General features: G+C 40.9%; 1 protein-coding gene across 1 annotated transcript in view; it reads right to left on the bottom strand.

The window, feature by feature from the left end:
- Positions 1 to 9623: 9623 nt before the first annotated feature.
- pcdh15a (protocadherin-related 15a) overlaps positions 9624 to 22428 on the bottom strand; it is a 130814-nt gene continuing 118009 nt past the window's right edge. The window contains exons 33-37 of the mRNA XM_041049812.1: positions 15763 to 15784; positions 15060 to 15098; positions 14841 to 14914; positions 13048 to 13162; positions 9624 to 10238 (exon numbers count right to left, since the gene is read on the bottom strand). Coding sequence (XP_040905746.1) covers positions 9624 to 10238; positions 13048 to 13162; positions 14841 to 14914; positions 15060 to 15098; positions 15763 to 15784 — 865 coding nt within the window. The remainder of the gene's footprint in view (positions 10239 to 13047; positions 13163 to 14840; positions 14915 to 15059; positions 15099 to 15762; positions 15785 to 22428) is intronic.

Below are 22428 nucleotides of genomic sequence, written 5' to 3' on the forward strand. Positions count from 1 at the left end.
CTGCATAAAGAGGAATATAATAAGAGTTACTGAATGCCACGTCCTCTTTGAGTAATCAGCCATCTTTACCAGCCTCACAGACATCAATGCAAGTATGTCTCAGCCCCTGTCATTTAAAACAGCTACTGTTTTAATGCACCAAAAACTAGTCAAACCCCTCAATTACTCTTCATGTGAATACTGTGTGTGTGTGTGTGAGACTGTGTGTGTGACTGTGTGAGTGTGTGTGGTGTGCATATTCATCTGCAGTCTGTGGTTTGGTATGGTTTGGCGGGTGTGGGAAAGTGTGGTTAGAGCTATACTCACACAAATAGCGGTTTTCAGTGTGAGCAGACAGTGAAATTCTCATTTTAAGACAACAACACAGTGTGTACCTCGAGGCCCGCCAATGGCCAAACCGCACAATGTTTAAATCATTTTGGCTTAATTGCTTTTTAACAAGGCTCCCTACTGCGTTGACATTATACATTAACACTGTGGGTGCTGAAAGCTCGCAGTCTGACAAGTCTGGCCTTGTACAGCTGCGTCTGACTCAGAATAACACAAGAGAGGTTTTTGGAGAAAAACTACATTATGTGCTGTTTATACAATCAACAACAACAGAGAGAAATCCACCAAAAGGTGTTCAATTCTATTTTTACGCCCCAAAATCTATCAAAAACACCTTTAAAAAAATAGGGGCTTCATGTCCTGGATTAATGTCTCTACTGTGTCTAATAGACTGAGCTTCCATTGCCGACTTGCACTGCTGGCAGATATAGGATGAGATATGATCTGACCTTGTATCCAGTGATAGAGCGGTGCATGATACATGGTACAAACACAGGACTACCAGTCATAAACCCCTTCATTAGGAGAGCCAGACAGTGTGGAGCATGTATTTTACTACACACCCAACATTTCGGATAGAATATAACCTTTGGGCGGGATGTCGTAGGACACTAAGCTACACTGTGTGTGTGTGTGTGTGTGTGTGTGTGTGTGCGTGTGTGTGTGTGTGTGTGTGTGTGTAGGACCTGTCTGTCAGTTAAACCTTACTTTGGGTTTTGAGTACATTTCCAAAATAACAATGTGCAGCATAGAAATTATAAAGCACTCAAGATGTACAATATATAGTTATGGAAACCTAAAAACATCTGAGATGACTTCTAAAATGGCATTAAGTCAGATGGCACACGCTTTGCACACATGACGGTCGGCGAAGGTATAGAAATGTCAAAACAAAACATTCGGATACATCCTAATATTCTCGAACGAGTCTGAAAGCAGGTCCCCAGATAGCTCCGGCTGCGGTCATCGGGTGCCTATTTTGGAGAGGCATAGTCTTAAATAGCTGCAGGAAATGAGGAGATGATGATGGACTTGAATCTACCCTCTGCCTAAGCAGCGCTCTCTTAAAATAGGAGTGATCTGTTGTCCTCCACATGCCAGACAGAAAGAAGAAAATAATCAGATTGAAAGAAATGTAAACTAATTAGGTAGACAGGAGCAGGAAAAAGTCATATATCAGTTACAGTATCATCATAACCATATTTATATAGAGCAAAAGCATAAAAATTAATTAATTTAATGAATTCTTATGTAATATTTAAAAGGCAGCCACAAATAAAAAACAAAACAAAAAAAACCCCAGATCATCAGCAACAAGAAAGTTTAGTTTAGAAACACTCATAAGATGTGACTGAATTCAATCAAACAACTACTTAGTTACAAGTGTTTTCATGTTCCTATTTTGGTCAAGAGAGTCATCAGCTTCATAATTTACAACATGTCCTCACTGATTGGAGAAATAAACACACATAACATAAATAACCAGCCATGCTGCAGAGCCCTCTAATGTCTAAAGAGAATAAAAGTCTAATATATTATCTTTAATTTCCACTATGGCAGTGCCAACTCTTTATAAGCAATTCTCATCACTTCATTTGCTTTCTCATCTCACAGGCAGATGTCAAGCCGCAGTCGTGAGTTTTAGGCGCCATCTTGTGGTTGTGTGTGCACAACATCTGTGTTCACATGATCCCAAAAAATGCATCATGAATTAATTAAATGCTCCCAGAGCATTCAGGGCACGTTCAAGGCAAACATCAGATGATGCTTTCTCTAGTTTTGTGTGGTTTCATTTTTTTCTGCTTTAACTATCACACAAAATTTGAACATGGCCAATAAATACAGTATATGCAAATCTCTACAGTAGTTAATGTTCTTCCCTCAAATGCACCACAGACTGAAAATCTGGTAAGGTAAGGTGACAGTGAGGCACTGGCTTATGCAACAATGACTAATGTGTCTGGAAGCAAATTGCACCACATTTCTGTCATCACAATATTCAGCATCATCCCTCTGCTGTGTCCTTTTTTTATGATGTGAAAATTAAACGCTGTGCAAAAATATTCTGCGTGACAGAAGGAATACCAAGTGACTGAGAGATAATTAACATTCCACAATAATGACATTTAATAATATAACGTCACACTTCAAGAGGAGCAAAGGCAAAGAAAACTCTACTGACTCCTTGTAATGCTGCTGTTGCCAACGCTGGCAGGGTAAAAAAAGTACATAATATGATGCAAGGCCTGAGAATAATGTGTGAAGAGTGATTTAATGCATTTTCTCTGCAAATACTTTGTTCCTTTAGAAAAAGTATAGTTCGTGATGTTCTTGCTGGCCATTTATCATTTCACAGGGTGTCTCTCTGTGGGATTAACAGTTTCAGATGCTTCCATGGGGTCATGCAGGGATTCCCTGAGTTATTCTCTGCTGCCTCCTCCTGCTATCTCTCCGATCAGAGTTTCAACTCCACCGCACTCCCAAGGAAATCTAATTAGTAAGCAGTGATGTGCTGAAATGTGAAGAAGCTGGGCTAAACGTAATCTTAACAGGTGGCTGAGCTGCAGGGCAAAACTGAAAAGGTGAGAGCCAAATTGATCACCACTGAAATTAGTGGCTTCTGGATGCCCCGGAGAGAATTCACTGAATGTTTATGAATTGGACTTAAGTGTGGTTAATCTAGTTATGGCCAATGGGGAAGCTTTGATGAATTTAGCATCGATCAGGAAAAGGCAAAGCTCCTACCATAGCATCACTGTGAGAGTAATGAACTATTAAGAGCTGCAGCAACATCAGAGCTTGACAAGCGTGTCAGCTGTGTAAGCACTAAAGAAAAGGGCACAAGAACAATGCAGTATGTAAGTTCATCTATCACTGACAAAGCAAGAGGGACAATACATACCTGTGTCTCTGCCACTCATCTGGAATATACGGTGAGATAGCTGATCAGTCTGAGCGTTGTCTGTATCTTAGTAACTTTTGGAAATGGAGGGTAGACCACCAGGGTTTGTTTCTTCAGTGCTGATCTCGTGTCAGGTGGCATTCTCTGTGTTTAACAAAATATATTCAGAGATTTTTAAAAAATCTTTTGCATTCATCACCAAAGATACTGACAGAATAGTACGGTTAAGGTTGTGGTGTATATAGTGTATTTTATGTTTTAGACGCAAGACATAAAATACACTGAAGAGGTCAAATTATCCAGAGGTTCAATTATCCAAGCGAATCAGTAATAACAGCATCCTTTGTTGTACCTGTCTGTGCAACAACACCTCAGAATCAGGAAACCAACTAGCATGCACCTTGTTTACCTTCAAAGAAAAAATAATCAAAGCTTCAGCTTGTTAATAAAAAAGACCTTAACCTCACAGTTTTGCTGTTTATCAAAGAAATAACTCTTACACCAGATGGTCTATGTTTGGTATACACAGTCAGGCACAGCACCCTCTAATGTGGCTCCACTGTAATAACCAACCTGTAACCAGCCCTAGTCTCCTACAGCACTGAACTATTCCCATCTGTCCTTGTGCTGGCTGCAGGCTGCGGGGCAGACCTGATCTAGTTTAATGAGTAAAAAGTCAGAGTTCACAGAATAACAAAAATAATGACACACCAAACACATGGCATGAGCTGTAATTTCACCAGTAGCAGTGGTGTGTGCTCACAAAAACACACAGCCTCTATATTTTGGATAAGAAATTGTATGGTAATATGACTTTTTTTTTCTCAGCTCCTTGTTTTCAGCTGTTTTCATACCCTCGTTTGGTTTTGCAAGAGTAAATAAATATGTGACCTCAAATTTTGAGACAGAAGTAGTGGAATGGATCATTTTATTTTAGCGTTAGTTTTTGGAGGAAACGAAGAGTCCTGCCCTCCAGGTCTGAGCATGCAATAAGCAGTGGTGACGGATAGGTATTATGAGGAGTTTCCTCCTGCCTCCGTTGGGGATTTGTGATAATCTCCTTTAGAATGAGTCATGGGTAGATTACCATATTGCCTGCTGTAGGCCAGGATATCCTATATAGGCTATGCTAATAGGTGAAACTCAGGAGGCTCGCCGGTGAACTCAGAATGAGAACAGTGCTTGCCTGTACCTGGGAAGCACATTCCCGAGCAAGTGGAAATGGTATTAATGTATTAGCTGCTCGTCCTGTGCACACAGAAAATCAAATCTGCATGCTTATGTTATGGCTTCAGCTATCAAACATCTCACACACATTTATGACATGCAGTATTTACATGTGATAAAAGTGTGGCTTTTTCACACACACTCAGGACAGGAATAAAGATCAACAAACATGAGCGTACAAATCAAATAATAATCGTAATACTGTTTCTGCTCCGTGAATGATAATACATAGATTCTTTATGAGGACGCCCATTTCATTCTGGACAATGATATTATTGACAATTTTAGGAGTTATAATCTTTGCAATAGGATCATGACTATGTACATTTTGTTTTGAACCCTTATGCAGAGCTTAAGTGTTCTGACATCAAATGCAATATGATGGCATGAGAAATGTGTTCATACAGTGCTGGCAGGGAATTATTACTCCACAGGATTATTACGCAGCAGACTACTGACACTTGTATATTTGAGAAAAGAAAAATGTGAATCCCATCTCCTATTGAGCTTAGGTTCCTATTTTACATTCACTATGAATATTTGATTATAAGGTGATTTAATATTGATGCGTGTCTGTGAAGTTGCTCCCACTTCTTCTTCCTGTCAAATTGAATGTTAACATATCAGGAGTTATTTGGCTCTATCTTCTGCAGTGATACCACATCCTCAGCAAGCCAATGAATTTGTTCTCTTTTTAAAGAAGCATCAGGCGTATCTGAATGAATGCATGAGCTTGTTGCACTGATAAAACTAAGGGCCAGAAACAAGGCCTCAAAAGGCCAATTAGAATAACCAAGCTGTCACAAGCTAGCATAGAGAGAGCGTGACCCTGTTACCTTTGTTTGGTGCACACACTACTAACTTTGCAGTCTCCAAAGTGTGTGAATAATCACTCTCCATAAAATCTTTAGAGATTTATGAATCTCTCTGAAGCACAGCAGTATTTCTATGTCATGATTTACATCCATAGGTCTATTACAGAATTACTGTTGCAGAAAATAACTTCACATAAACACAAACTGTGGCATAACCTGTTTTGGAGGATGTATAAATACATTTAAATGAACCCTGAGTTGAACAGGGGAACAGAAACAATGCTTGCCACTTTTGTGATGTGTTACATAAAAATACATACTTACATATCTATCCACGTAATCATGACCCTGAATTTACAGGCACAAAAACTGAGGCATCGTACATTTTTTAATATTTACATTGCAACTATGGCAGATGTTAACCCTAGTGCTTAAATTGTCATGACCTCAGCTATTCATGTTTGGGATTACTAAAAATGCACCTGCACATCTACATTCACGTAACCTCTATAACCGGTCAAATCTTTTTTGAGTAAGGTCACGAGAAGAGATTTTTAAACAAGAGTCCACAGTCACGCTAGTGCAACTACTGCAGATGCCGACTATTTGTGCAACTCGTCATGACCTAAACCATTCATGTTTGGAAAAACTGCAAATGCACCTGCTTATCTGAGTTACAATTTCATCTATACCCAGTGGAACATCATTTCAAAGGAAGATGACTAGAACACATCCAAGAAAAAAAAAAGGCTTAGATTGTTTAAAAATATAAGTGTGTAAAGTATTTGGGGGTTAAAAGATCAGAACATGACAATAAAGTACCGTTAATCATCAAATGTCATGCATCTCTAGTGAGTCATTAACCACATTAATAATGTCCAGAATGTATAAGGACCTCTTCAGAAAGGAACTGTTAACTGAAGCAATAAGCCTCAGTGGCCTTCATCCCACTTAGACATATTTTTGCCATTTTTCCTCCAAGGCAGGAGCTCTTGGCATTGAGAAATTGTTTTCAGCGTGAGTCTTTGTGGACCAGATTTTGAAAATGAAATCTTGTTGTGCTCAGTGTTTGCATGCAGGTTTGTGCTGACTGGATTTTAAAAGACTGGATATTTGTTTCTATAAACAAATATGTCCCCCCAGTTATTATTATTTATTCCAGTTATATTCTGTTGTTGATTGGGTTATTATTTTATTTGATCTCATTTCATTTTAACGTACCTGATATTTTTCACAGCACATTAGATTATTGCATAATTTGCTTTTTTCTGTCTTGTCTCTTGCCTGTAGAAGCCTCACTTATGACAGATACGACTAATGTCAATAGCAGTGAAACCTTAGATCTGCTTGGAAATTTTCTGTTGGTGTCCAACATTTAATAGTATTATTTTTTAAATATTAAAATCAAATGACAAGTAAATCCCATTTGGAGACACCGGGCTGTGGGTTTTCTCAAGCCTTTCATTGCCTCAGGGATGTGTCCATTCTAAATTCCATAATTTAATTTACTAAGTGAAATGATCAAAGTGAAGAGTTAAAAAAGGATTGTGACATAATCCAGTGACAGATGGAAATGCTCAGTAGAAATGCTTCCATTATTTGTTCGGCCAGCTTTAATCCAATTCATCAGGAGAGTATCCCAAAAAGAGATTGGTGAAGAATGTCCTTGAGGGCACAGATGCATTTCATATCTACAGCTAATTATTTTTCTTTCTTGTTAAGATGGATGATATTTTCAAATAATTCTCATTTTGAGGTTTCAATAACAGCACATACAAAGCTTTATAAGAAAATTGCAAAAGCAACCCATGCTATCGAGCCCCATCTGCACTGAACAGGGTTTGTATAATGCTGTTCTCCTGTCAGCAAAGGTAGTTCCTGTGAGAGTGTAGTGGGTGGCTCTTGACAGACAGTGAACACTAGAGACCCTCGTCTTGTCTGCGCAGATCCAAAAATTAATCCACACATTTAACAGTTCAAAAAGACACAGCTAACAATTAAAACAGGCTGATCTTTTTTCTTTTTTTTTTTCTTTTTTTTTTTTTTTTGAAGGTCTTGCTTCCGTTTATCTTTTTCTTTTTCATCAGTGCAGAGGTTGGTTTTGATCCTTTGGGACACCAGGCTTGTTGTGGTGGGAACAAGGTTCCCTCCTGACCTATTTTCTGAGCGGCTTTTCAAGCTACTTCACTTTGGCATTCAGCTCCTGCTCCTTTGTGAATTTCAGCCTATAAAGAACTCTGTGAACTTGATTGGCATTCTCGCAGTTTGATTGACTGCAGGACACTTTTTGTAAATGTCATTCTGGATGTGTTAGATGTGTCAATCTCTGATAAGCCAAGAAACAAGAGAATGTGCCCGAGATTTTATTGCCTTCTGTCTTTTTGGTTACAATCACTGCCATCTTTAAAAACAAGTTTTTTTTTTTCTTCTCTTTTTTCTTTTTTTTTTTTCAGTTCGTGTTGACAGGTGAGAAAGTGTGCTCAAGAAGACTGTCAGGTTCTCAGACTTCCCGGCAAACTTCCTCCTGCTTTTCAGAGATACAGTAGCTATCCATATCCCCATGTTTGGTGACCTGTCATTGCTCTTCTTTAAAGTGAAAGCCCACTGCACGGAGAAGGCCTCATTCTGACAGACCTCTCTGTGCAGACGTATTTTTATGAGCTTACTGTTCAGTTCCACTGCATGTGTGCTACCTTATATTCAACTTTCATACCCATTATCTATCCAAGATGGTGGTGGCACAGACACAGCAGCCCGCTGCTCGCCCATTATAGTGAGACAGTGTGACAATGAGGAGACACACTACAGAAAGGAGGTCCAACATCTGGTCAAGCAGTGTGCACACAATAATCTGGTCCTGAAGACCACAAAAACCGAGGAGATCTTTGTGGACTTTAGGAGATCCAGGAAATCCACACATTCCCCTCCACATATAAATGGTGAGGAGGTGGACATCAAATTCCTGGGAATCTTAACACCTGGTGAGGAAAACTCAACAGAGTTCCTTCTTCCTACGATCACTCAAACAGGCCAAACTTGCCTCTTAGCTCCTAGTAAACTTTTACAGAATGTCCTCTGCCATTTTGCCACAGTGCAGTGTGCCAGCCAAGAATCAGAAGGACTTGGTCCGGGTGGTAAAAATGGCACAGAAGATTGTGGGAGCTGGACTCCCAAACCTGGAAGAAGTGAATGCTAGCCATCTACTCAAGAAACTTAACAACATCAGCAAGGAACCAACCCACCTAGGTCACAGTGTATTTGTCCCCCTACCATTGGCAAAGAGCTATAGCCTCTGTAGACTCTTTCATGGCTATAAGTATACCTATAAAGATCTAACAAACTGAAGAACAGCTTCTTCCTCAGAGCACCTAGACGTTGAGGATAGGAGGAAGCTGCAGAAAAAGCCAAGGCCTGCAATTATGCTTCACGATACACATTAAAATAGGTCAGAGCTTTATTGTTGGATGTTACACATTTTTTTTTGGTAAACCTTTTTCCCACATATGGGGTCCTGATTAATAAATAATCATGAACAGAGCGAATCTGCATCATGTAAAGGGGTTGGAAATATCACATTCTGTAGCTACAAATGTCCATATAAAAACTATTGATCGATCACACTGTCATATTTCACTGTTGAAATACAGCAATGACAGTCATGTGGGTATTATGTTTTTAATGTCATGTTAGATTCTCCATCTCTGTTAGATACAAAATAGACAAAAATAATTTCATATATTTTTCCAGAAATTTTCAAAAACATTGTCAAGTGATCACAACATAAAATAATCAATGACAATCTTAATTATCTGCAAGTAAAATGCTATTAGCAAAATAAGTTTCTTTTACTTTATCATAGACTATGTAATCACAATTTCTTCGTATGTTCACCATGATTTCTCTGTAAATATCTTGAACATTGTAGTGAAATGAATGACAATCTCTGTGTTCTGTTTTAGAATTTAAAAAAAAAGTAGACTGAGAAAAGAAAGCAAAACATGGAATCACTCAAAAAAAGAGGTCCATCTTCTGCGAAAAAAAAATAAAAAAAATAAAATTACAGTTAAGAACGGTTCACATAAAGTTTCATATTTCTTAGAGGCACTCATTGCCTTGCAGCTCTATGTTCCCATCTGTAATAGCCCTGTCAGTGATAAACGGTTGGTACAAATAAACTTCAACATACTGTGGTTAAATAAAATTTGACTGTAAGCGCAATCACCGGTCGTGGACAGTGATTGGAGCTTATGCAGCAGAGGCACACAATCATTTTTTGTGATCATTTTCTAAACAAAAACAATATGATAATAAGATTGGAAATTAAAAATTTAAATTTTCTGCATGGCCAGTCAGAGTTTTGTCATTGGTATGTGCAGGCTGTTCCAGGGACCCATCCATAACTCCTCCTCGTCTGATAATGTGTGGTCACTGTGGGACTCCAGTGTCTCCCTACTATTCTTGTGGTTGTCAACAGAAGTCTCTTGTTCTTCACTGACGCACGGGCCAATGCTGTTCTTGTCAATCAAGGCCTTGGCAATGCTGGTTTTGGACCCAAAACTTTTAAGATCTGCGATGGCAGATCCCAGGGAGCCACAGGAGGACCGAGTGTTGAGGTTGACGTCCACGTTAGAGGGAACACATGTACCTGTTCCATTTTCTGTGTCGTTTCCTGAACCCTCAATGCTAATAACAGGGGGCGGTTCTTCATGAGTCACACCTAACTTGTCTAGTTTCTTAAAATGCTTACCCAGTCGGCACGGAGAGCCCACCTTCAGGTTGTTTGGGTGTGGCAGCCTCCTAGTTCGGACAATGGTGCCATTTTGTGCGAGGTAGATGTTCCCATTGATGCTGCTGTGGCTGTTGGGGAGTCGGTTCCTCTGGGTCTCCGTGGTGCTCTCCTCTCCTGTGGAGCTGGTCTCATTCTCCCGATCTACCACCAGCTTAATTCGCTTCTTTCTCCCAGGCTGAGGAAGAGACAGGGCATCAAGGTAAATATAAAACTTTTTTAGAAGGTACAGTACACACCAGTTTGTCAATACAAACACTGCAGATAATTGGGTTGTACACCAGCTACGGAGATTATAGTATTCACAGGGAATTCTTGCCAGAATTTACTCCATCATCCCTAAAAAGTAACGGAAAAAATGTATCATGCACTGAAACGATGATGTCTCAAACCTCATTAATGCAACCAAACAAATACTGACACTGGATCATAAACTGCTGTCGTTACAGTAATATACTACTAAGCACTTTTAAGGGGAATTGAGATAAGGAATTGTTGTTTTACTAAAAAATATTCATACTATAACAAATGTGCAGCCCCAATAATAAACCCCAAGTATCTGCAGTTCTGTGGAAAAAGTGAATTCTCTGTGGAAAGCAGTGATCCTGTATAATATTGAAAAGTAATCAAATCAGGAGAAAACATTCAGACAAAACAGATACTACTTCTACAACATGCAAAATCTCACAGCAGAAACAAGGGCATTATTATATGCAAAAAGTGAAGGAGTAAAAACACACTCAGAAAACATCAAAGAGAAGAGAAAGTCAAAGATGTAAGAAAGAGAGCAAAATTCTCTTATTTTGCACCAGGAAACCACCAAAGTTTTTCCTTGCTAAGGGGAAATGAGGAAGAAGTGGATGTTTGAAACACTCTGTAGTGGCAAGTAATATGTCTCCACTCCCATGCTAGGGTAATTGATTTTATTCAGTCTTACTTCACAGCGGACAATATATCTCTCTAGAAGGCAGTTGAGTTTCCTTCAGACTCTGATTCAGCATCTGATGTCACCCCTGTTTCCCCTGAGTCCTTTGAAGCCCTGCTGGCATCTGATCCAGAGCCACTGGCTGAAGATCTGTCAGAGGAGATGGCGTCCTCATCCACCTCAGTGATAGGGGACAGTCCTCCATATGTCTCTTCAGAGGTGATGCTTCTGATCTCAGAGCGGTATGGGGGACTAGTGTACGGGGCAGAGGGCCCTGGGTCTCCGGATGCCACACTGAACCTCCTAGACGATGCTTCATCACTGAGCTCACTGGCTGACTCTTTGCTCTCGTCAGCAGTCTCAGATTCTTCCTCATCCTCCTCTTCTGTGATTGTGTCCTCAGATCCACGGCTAAGGATGGACTTTTGGGAACGCCGGCTGCCGCTGGTGGACCGGGAACCAGCTGAACTCTCCTCACTACCCAGGGAACTCTGATCGGTCATCTGACTGACAGAAGAAGATCCTCCACCGGACTCAGACCCAGATGTTTTCCTCCGGCTGGACCCACGAGACGAAGAGCCTTCACTCCCTGACTCTGTCTCACTAGCTGTCCCTGTCCCTGACTCGGCCTCACTGAGCTCACCACTGGACTTCTCTGATGTTACTGCACTTCCCGATGATCTGGTTCTTTGTGATGACTTAACACTTGAACCAGATAAAGATGCAGCACTGCTAGCGCTACCACTCCCACTCTCACTCTCACTTGCACTTTCGCTTCCTCTGCTACCACTCCCACTCGCACTCATGCCTGATGCGCTGCTCCCCTTGCTGGCCTCAGTAGCTGATGATCTCATGGAAGAGCGGGCAGAAGACCCACTTTCTTCAGCGGTCCCTGAAGCCTCTTCCTCTTCAGACTCTTCATCAGAGTCTCCCTCTGTTCCTGAACCCTTTTCTGTGCTTGTTTCCTTCTCCGTTGCCGTCCCTGTTCCCGATTCTGTTTCTCTCTCAGATTCAGACTCTTTCTCCGTTTCTGATTCTTTCTCTGTAGCCGATGACTTCTCTGACTCAGACTCTTTCTCTGACTCTGATTCTCTTTCAGTCTCAGATTCTTTCTCACTGACAGATTCCTTCTCAGTTTCTTCCTCTTCAGATTTGGATTTACTTTCCTCGTCAGAATCCCCAGGCTCTTCCTCAGGCTCTTCCTCAGAGTCCACAGTGCTTTCGTTGGCATCATCCCTGTCTAAATCTACTTTCAGATAATCTCTGTCAACACTGCTTTTCTCAGAGGATTCCTCATCAGAGCCTTTCTCCTTACTGCTTCCACTTGCACCTGCCTCTGGCTCACTTTCTGTCACACTAATAGACACTTTAGACTTCGTTTCATCCTCGCTGGCTACTTGCGAGGCCTCCTCGTCTCTCTCGCTGCCTGTGGCAGAGCCACGACTCACACTACTCTGTGACTTCCTCCGGACCTGCAACTTGTTGCTTAAATTGATTTTCTTTAAAACTTTACCAAGCTGGCTGCGAGTATCAGACTTGCTGTCGATTGGTCCCGTAAGTGCTGGTCCGTCAGTCAGACTCTCCTGACTGTCAATACGGCGGGCTGACATCAGTTTGGCGTAATCCTTGTCCTTCTTTCCGGCGCCAAACATCTTGAACATTTTGGCTTTCTTCCATGGAGATGGGCCAGAGGGACCAGCATCAGATGGCTGTTCTCCTCCTTTGCTGGCTGCCAGGAGTTTGCTGAGTTTCATGACAGACTTCAGTTTCTTGGCAGCCTTAGAAGGCTCGACCTCTGCTGGCTCAGCTTGTTCGATTTCATCCTCCGGCGGCACATCTCTAAATGCAACTCTCTTGGGTGGACCTCTACCCCGCATGCCGCCACGGCCCCTGCCTCTGCCTCGGCCCTAAGATAGTCATATTTAATTTAGCAACCTTTAGTGATGACAAAGCCACAATGTTAAAATGTCACATAGGGTTGATACTGCTGTTCGAATAATACACTGGGCACACAACCCATTACGGCAGTAGTTAACATTCTCACTCTCTGGAAAGGAAATACCTCAGGGCCATGTGGACTGTAGTAATACCCATCATCCTCCATGATCACCTCTCCATATTCATCATACATGGGAGATATCAGCCTCCTCCGGCTGCCGTACTGAGGAAGGTCATACCTGAGAAATAGATTCACACAAAATATGACAAATAATGCAGTGTTAAGAATTACAGTGGACAACCTTGAGGTTATTTAACCATAAACTTTCTGAATAGGTTTAAAATTCCTATCTGCAGAACAGTGCATACAGTACAACATAACTTTTCCAGTTGGTCCAGGCCTTAAACAACATTTTATGTTTGAAATTCTTCTTCTCCATAGTTGATTTTTTATTCCATCTGCTAAGCCTTCCTCTGTTATATGTGGCTGGCCCCATCCATTACTGCTGTTTTGCAGATTTGGCAATTTCTTTGATAGGATAGTACCACAGTAATTGCTGTGGTGATTTGCTGCTCTTCCTAGAAATCACTTTGTGAGTTTGGAAGGATATAATGGAGAAAAATATTCTCCACGGTAGATAAATATAGTGGAGTACATATTTGTCCTTGTTTGTCAGAGGGGTTTAATGAATTACAAGAATGCAGAGATGGAAACCTGTGGATTGATAAGTAACGCATAAAAGCCCATTAAAACACTAGAATAAAATCAGGTTACATAACTCTTCTCTAGAGTGCTGTTTTTTTATTGTTTGTTTTTTTTTTCATTCCCGAGCATATCTGGCTACATGACTTTTATCAGTGGCAGAATGCACAGCTTTTTTTGTCAGTTGTCATTGAAATGAAAGACAAGCGAGAAGAGAAGAATTTTAATCATTTTCTATTGTTTTGTTATTTAAATGTTGACGACAAAAATGTACAAAACCTGACCTGAAAATGGTGGAGATGAAAATTCTTGAGGTGGAATACTAAATTAGAGAGGAGCCAAACGAGAAAAGAGGCCGATGGCAATTTGTGTCACTGCCACTTTCTGTAGATGTGAGGGTCTGATGATTGCTGGATTAAAAGCTTAACTGCTGTTAAAGTGAGCCCCTCAACGCAAACAGAAGCAGATCAAAGGTATCCGGTCATTGTGTTGGCACACTCACTGGCAGCAGCAGCTTTTACCATGAACTTTGCGACATACCATTTTTACAGCTTGCTGCAAATGAAGGCCAGTGTGATTCAGACACAGTAATTAAAAGTTAGGGAAGGACATGCAAGGTAGGCCGGTGAATACCGAATACAGAGGCAATTACAACACTTCAGTATGGACAGTTTTTAAAATTAGTTTGATTTTTTTTTCAGCGAAATAAGGCATAAAAACTTCTCCCTGTTTTGATAACTTGCTGGGTAATTCCCCAGAGTGGTGCAAGTCACCTGCCATAGAGTAGGAGTGTTTAATGAATAACAATTTCTCAGCAGCTGTTACAGCTTTGAGTTCCATGTTTTTCGTCTTTAGACCATATGGGCAATGTAACAGGCAAGCCAAAACACCCTCTATCCATTAAACCACAGGAAAATACTTTTAGGCTCTCAGGTACCAGACGCAAAGCAGCATAATTGATCTCATTTGATGGGAGAAGAGAGGGCAAAAGCGTGGATGCAGCATAAGTTACGCTCATCATTCTGCTCTGAACTTCTGTGAGATGCTCTCCATCCCCCAAGGACTTCAGCCACAGTAGCTGGAAGGCAAGGTAGCGATAAATACGCCCTAATGATGTACTTTTTAAAAAATACTTCAACTGAACTGATGGAGATCAGCTCCATGGATTATAGAGACTGGAGAGAGATGAGACAGTCCGTGGGCTGCATGCTCACCCTTGGTCATAATTATAGTAGTCCTGTGTGTAGTAGTCCTGGCCTGGGTCGATACCTGACTCCATGGAGAGTTCCTGCATTTCAGAGAGGCAGAAAGAGAAATTACTCAGCGCTCTTCAGAAAAAGACAGCAGAAGGAGAGCAGCAGCAGTATACAGGGTAAGTATACAGCAGATTGACTACAATCCGTGTGAATTAAGGAAAGCAGGAGTGCTTCTACCTCAGGTCTCAGAAGAGATGGCCTCAGCAGTTGCTGGTGCTGCCAAAGATTAGTACAGAAGAAGGATAAGGTAATGGAAGGAAGGGTTGGTCAGGAGACACAGACACACAAGGAAAAGTTCACTCCTCACATTTCAGATTTAAAGCCAGAAAATGCAGGCCTCTCTCTGCATGTTTACTGCTAAAGCTATCCACCAAGTTATCCACCATGGAGGAGCAAGGTGAAAATATTGATGAAATATTGATGGAAAGGAAGGAAAAAGAGGGAAGGAGTTAACCAAGGAATGGAGAAGTAAGAAACTGAAACAAAAAATATAAAACATCCTGCGTCTGTTGGATGTTGACAGGTCATAGATTATTTGATGGTGACAAGAAAAAAAAAAAAAAAACGAGTTTAATGTCAAAATTGTCAAACAGTCACTTTGTTTGGACCCTTTTTTTCCCCAACGGAGGAAAAACTCATCTAAATGCTTATCTACTATTTGACAGGAACATTGGAGAGTACAACTTTCGAATCAAACCTTAACAGTAATGTCAGTGTCAGAAGTCCTATCAGGATCTCATCTTAATCTCATTCAGTGTTTTCCATCAAGTGAGTTATAGATAAGAATAATAGGATATAAGCTGCCTCAAGCTTCCTTGAGAGTGACAAAATGTCTTAGAACAACAATAAGATAAAAACGTATCACAACAGGAATGCTTACCTGTCTGCCGAAGCCTCGTCTGCTGTGTGCCGCAGAAAGGAGAAAATAAGACAAATAATGAATATGGATTGACAAAAAAAACATTTCAAATGCTTTTAGATAAATTAAATGTTAAGTCTACGGGACTAGCGCGTCTAAAATCTGCTGACCAGTGAGGAAATTGCAGCTTTACTTACTGTGCATTTTTATGTGTTAAATTACAGAGTTGCAAATATTCTTCAGTTTTAAAGAGGGTGCCTAAGGCCACAATGTTATCACGCGGGTGTGGGCTGTTTTTTTCTCCCGTTATCTCATCCAAACAGGGAGAAAAAAAAAAAAAAGATACAATAAATGCAAATATCAAAGAGGCTGGTGAAGATTGGAGTTTGAGAAAAGTCAGTGTTTATACAGACATATCTAAAGCATCTGCTGACAGAAATGAAAAGGACATTGTGATTCATGGAGGAATTACTAGCTCAAAGAAAGTTAATAAAATTGTCTTTGGTTATCACGTCATAATGTGCCACTTTCTCTCCACAGTTGGCAATCTTTTTTTTTTTTTTACATTGGAGTAAGTAAATCTTCAGAATTTCACTCCATCAAACAGTTAAAAAAAACAACAACTCAGAGCTGTTCCTGAGGACAACAGCAGTGCATCTGCAGTGCATTCAGCACAAGTCAAAGAGAAACGGCGAGTAATGGAGCAGCGCGACTGAAACCTCCAGGTTCACAAGCATACAACTGTAACCTGTCTGGGACCATAAATAATGACGACTTTCAGACTCAGATATATGGCGAAGCAATGATGTAAGCTTCCTCTGGAGAGCTGTAATCTGTTATTATGGGCAGGGACCAGGGGACAGGGTAGAGCCATATGGCCACACCTCCCAGGCAGAGTGGATGATGGGAGTGGGATCTGATGGATGACCTGTTGGCTTGGCTGCTGGCTACTGCTGCTTCGTGCAACATCAAGAAAAATGGCCCGGTAGACAGCAGCCACAGGAAGTTTGCACAAGAGGGAACTTGGGAGAAGATGGGTCATAAGGTAATGTGGTTGAAAATGAGGTGAGAGAGGTGAGCTCAGAATTACAACAGGACAAATACTGTAGAATCCAGTGTATTATATCTGTAACAACATGGTGGATCTTGGCTCTGTAAATAACTAGCTTCACAGTTTCATTGCAGATTTTTATGCAAAAGACTTAAACTAGGTTATTCTGCTGCCACAAATAAATTTACCAACAAAACAAAGCCAGTTCATTATGAGAGGAATCAGTTAAAGGTATAATGATCGAACATTTTGAAAAATGTTTTCTTCTAATCAGAGTTAGATGAGAAGATGTACCACTGTCACATTTGAACGGTAAATATGAAGCTTAATCCAGCAGCCAGTTAATTTAGCATACAGACTGGAAACAGAGGCTAGACTTCCTCTGTCCAAAGGAAACAACAAATGCATAAAATCATCACATTTCTTTAATCCGTAAAAAACAAAAACATGAAAACAGATATAACATGTTAACTAGGGAGCTTTTAGAGCTTCTGGTAGTCAGATTTTGTTTTTTTTGTTTGTTTTTTTTTTGTTTTGTTTTTTTTATGACTGACCCAGACTAGCCTTTTCCCTGTTTCCTTGTGTTAAGCTAATCTAACCGACTGTACCTTCATATTTACCATACAAACATGGCAGTGGTTCTGATCCTCTTGGTCAAACTCTTGGCACAAAAGCAAATAAGTGTATTTCCCAAAACGCTGAGCTATTCATTTAACAAAAACATAATTTAGTATGTGGTGTCTGAGCAGGCAACAAAGGATCTCTCTGATCAGAATTTTCTTTGTACATGAACATCAATTATAGCTTACATTTCTATTTATGGTTTTGGTTTGTATTTTCTTGAACATTTACTATGCTGAGATCTGGTTAGTTGAGTCAGAGTCATCTTTGTGATTTCTCCATACTTTTATTGTTAAGCTTACTTTTTGTGCTGCAGAGATAAAGTGCTGAACTACTTTAATTTCCAAAACTGTGATAACGTTAGAATTCTGTTTCCCTTGTGCATATTTTATTTTCATGTCGCTGCACTGAATCATCAGTCGGGATACAAAAGAGTTTGATAAAACCATTTGTAAAAATGGAATATAAAGAATACCATTCATTAAAGCTTACTGCTCTTTCGGTTGAAAGAAACAGCATGTGAGCCCCTAGCCTCTTTACAAAAGAGATTACCCCATGTAGTGAACACGGAATACAAAATTAGCAGGCCTTCGATCTGCCCATCAGGGGAATGTGTGATGAATCAAACATTACATTGCTCTGGAAGGGAGGTATGCTAAGACCATTTGCCTTAGGGCATTGAGGGTGAAACAAACATATGAAGGGTATGTGGGAGAAAAATAGAGAGGAGAGGAAGTGAAAAACCTGAGCACAGACAAAAAAGGAGGAAGAGAGAGGGGACAGAAGCTGCATTGCAATGAGTGTGAAGAAGGTAATAGAATCTCCTGAGATCCACGAGGAAAGATTAACAAGAAGAGGCCACGGATTGGAAAGTATTAGAACTAACTACAGGGGGAGAAGAAGTGAGCGAGAGAAACACAGACAAATGGGACAGGCAGAAGGTCAGAGAGATGGAAAAGGAAAAGGAGAGGGTAACAGTAGTTGACAGTCCCACAGGCAGCGGCCCTGGTTAACGATTGATTGGTTCTCTAATTAGCCTTTTCCAGTGTGTAGCTGAACATCATGGTGACTACTTTATCATGCTGGGAGGATCTCTGCAGACATGTGAATAGACAGGGCCCCCAGAGGTTGGCTTTCTTCATTCAACACGACTCTGCTGGGGAACCAAAGTCGATGTATTTTTATCGTTGATGCTTTGACCAACATAAGATGTTTTCACTTAGAAGTGACTTGCCCCATCCTATCTGCAATCAATTGTATTACATTTAAATAAAAGAGTTCACTGTAGCCCATCCTAGTATAATTTTCAATATTTTCTACATCATGTAACGTTTGTTTCAGCATATGTATTTCTATGTTTGTTTTAGTATATGTGTATACATCTCTCTCACATTCACTTCTCACGGCACGTAGTCGCTGTTAAGCTCACCTGAAAATAATCAATATGTTGTGTGAGCTTAAGCCACTGCAACAACTTCCTCAATATGTTTCATCAACAAATGTGTGATCATCCTGCCTGAATACTCTGAAGCTTATTTCAAAGAATTTATATACCTTTGGGAAATTCTTAACAGTTATGGTAATTTTCCCTCATTTGAAAAAAACATCTAACATTATAATTTTGTCTTTTGCCTAATTTGGATTCTCCACGAAGCAAGAGCATCCTAAATTTTCATGCTCTTATCTTTGTGAGGAGGGAAAAGAACAAATTCGAAATCAGCAATATGCAGCCAGGAAATGGTTTGGGAAACAGACCCCAGGGTTGTGGGATTTTTTAAATTTTTGTGATTAGTATTTTATTAAAGCAGTTTTGGTTATGAAATGTTAATGTTATGATTATGAAATTAAATAACATACCTATCACATGATGAACTGACTAATCTGTGAACTCTGGGGTATGCTTTACACTATTATAGATCTGATCTCTCGTTAAGATCATTAAGACATGCAAATAAGCCGAGCCAACGTGATTCTGTACATGCAAACGTCTTTTATGTTCTAAGTCAAGCCCTTAAGCATTTTGTATAGTGTGGCAGAACTGAACACATTTCTTGGCAGGTGACACTAAAATTGGATTTCCACACAAAGTATTGAGTAAAAAAAAAAGCATTCTGTGTCTGAAAAACCCAGACAGTCAAACTTCTTTGACTTGGCTAAAGCTTATATAAAATACTATCACCTGTGCAAAAAGAAGAAGAAAAAGAAGAAAAAAAACCATTTAGAAATAACAGAAAAACAGGCATGGAAATAATTTGAATATGGAGACAGAGAAAAAGTCAGAACACTGTGGATTGAGATGAAAAGGGTTCACTGAGCTCTGCAGTGTCTGGGCTGTTTGAGTTCAATTGGCTTGTCTGCTGAACCTCTTCTGCCATGTTCAGTTGACTCGTTCCATTTTCAGTGCAGTTCATACTTGTTGTGGAGTTGATTTGGACTGCAGAGCTGGAGCTGGTTGTTTTTGGCGTGCTCTGCTCATCGCAGGGATCAGAGCTTTGCAGGTTGTTAGCACCCTCTGATTCCTCAGTCACTTGTGGTTTCTTGTTAAACTTGGGCACCTTGCAATTTTTGTCTACTTGGCTGTACAGGTTGGCAACAGACCTCTCTATATCAGCTAGATTCTGGATGTTTTTCAGTATCCCTTTAAGCTCCTTCTTCTTCCCGACATCACTCTGTGATGGTGCAAGAGGAGGGGGGTGTTTTCGTTCTGAAACAGGGCGAAGTGAGGACACGGGCGGCAAAGAGGTTGGAACAAACTGGATGACTGGGCGCGACTGATCGCTAGCAGGTGAGGGAGGGGGAGGAAGAGGTGGTGGAGGTGGGGGAGCATGTGGTATGTTGTCAGGAGGAGGAGAGGACGGAGGGCTATTTTGAGGCTGAGGAAGGTGGGACGTTGAAGGTGGAGAAGGAGGTGGACTAGAGGGAGGAGATGTGGATGGTGGTTGTGGCCGCTGTGGAGGAGGAGGTGGTGGAATTTCCGGTGGGTCTGGTATGATCTCCACTGTGATCTGACAAGGCTGCACTGTCATGTAACTGGAGATGCTGGAGCTGAACTTCCTGAGGACAGGTGGAGTTGGTCTCTGGCTAGTCAGGGGCCATGACTCCTCTCCCTCAGTAATGATAATACTGGGGGGCACATCTCTACCTATAGATGTGGGGCTGTAGGGGTAATCCATGATGGAGAGCAGGGCTTCTGAGGTCAGCTCCAGCATGTCATCGCTGTCTCTATCCCTGACTACAATGGAAGCGAGGGAGCCTTGGGAATCTCTGTTTTGTCTGAGGTTTCGTTCCTGGGCGGCCTGTTGCTCAAACTGCCTGGCCTGCTCACGGACTGACAACTTGTTCTCTGTGCTGTCACTCAGGTGAGGTCTGTCTGAACTCTGTCGCCTCTGCCCGCCTCTCCTGCCTGCTTGGAGTATCTGCTGCTCCCAATCAGCCGGGTCCATAAGAGCTTGTCTCCTTGGCACCTCGTAACCGTGCAGTCCTCCATGAATGCGAGCGGGCATTGACCAGACACACCCAGACCCTGCTGAGTGGGAAGGAGAAAAGGAGAACAATGGACTCTTCCCCTCTGTGTAGGCATTAGGACTGCTGAGGGGACTGCTGTCATCATAGACAGGGTTGTGGGTGGTGAGTGGGTTGCAGTCAGAGAGGAAGGTCACGTTGCTCTCTGACTTGGGTAAGCTGATGTGCAATGCTCCGTTGCCACGGGCTGCAATGGTGCGACAGGCAAAGGTGCTAAAAATCCTCTTGTGGTCAGCCTCTTCAATGACAGACTTTTTAGCCCTGCCCCAGTAAAAGGTGGAGGTGAAAAGGAAAAAGAAAGACTTGAAACAGGTGAAGAAGATTGATGGTTTAAGGGCGAGTGAAGCAAAAGAGAAAAAAAAGAGGGTGAGGCAAAAGCAACAGTACTATGATTTGTTCCTGCATCTTCACTGATTAGGACTCTTAGTAATGTGACTTATTCTGATTTCTAGAGGTAAATTCACTAAAGCAATTGGTTTATTGATTTAAATAGCTCGACATAAAGTTCAGTTTTAGCTTATTCTAATTAGAATTAGAATAAGATGTGATGTGTACTGAAACAGAAAAATCATTATGCCCACAGAAATGCCAGGCTTTGTTCCAAAGATACAGTGTAATATAAATAAACATCAGTCCATAGTGGATGCATTATTAGTGCAATCAGTCACAACACTAAGAGATGTGAAGGTAAGGGCAACAGAATACAAAAGGAGTTGACTGTCCAACAGAAAAGTAGAGAGGAGACAGCTACAGTTACTGCTACTATAGTGAAGAACCTATGGAGAAAGGCGGATTGACTTTTCCTGACTACAGGGAAGTGAAAGGGTTTTGCTAAGATTTAAAAACTACAGAACTTTCCGACAGCTAGCCCCTCACCAAGGTCAATTAACAAAACAGGAATTACAAATTAAATTTTAAAATTACACAAAAGGGTATCACTGATCACAGAAAAATCCTACCATTCTAATAAAGGTTATGCACAGACCAAAATCATAGCTATCTATAGTATGTGCATATGCTCAGCAAAAAACTGGAAGCAAGGGGGAACACAAAGGTGCCACTCTTGCATATTTACAGAAAATATTGATCGTATTCATAGACCTCATATGTTTTGGGATTACTTACTGCAGTCTGAATCCAGAGAGACAGGGGAATAGAAATTACGGAAAAGATAGAAACACAGACAGATGGTAAGAAAACTAAAGCAGAAATGTCAGACGTGTTAACAAAAAATGAAGACAGGGAGGAAGTGTAATCGCAAGGGTGCGTCAAGTTTCTGCACACTGAGGGGAAATACTGTACTGATTTATTTGCTGTGTGCATCTGAGAGTTTGCACAGACACAACACCCGCACACTCACTCATGCAAACACACTATACCATTTCTGCATAGAGAACACTGAAACTTGTGTAAAAACAAAGTGCTTTAAAGTGTTTTAATAGGACTGTTTACAGGACCAACACCACTTACTCCTTGCACAGGCTGGAAAATGA

The sequence above is a fragment of the Toxotes jaculatrix genome, chromosome 11, assembly GCF_017976425.1.
Source record: "Toxotes jaculatrix isolate fToxJac2 chromosome 11, fToxJac2.pri, whole genome shotgun sequence".
In the NCBI taxonomy this organism is placed as follows: domain Eukaryota; kingdom Metazoa; phylum Chordata; class Actinopteri; family Toxotidae; genus Toxotes; species Toxotes jaculatrix.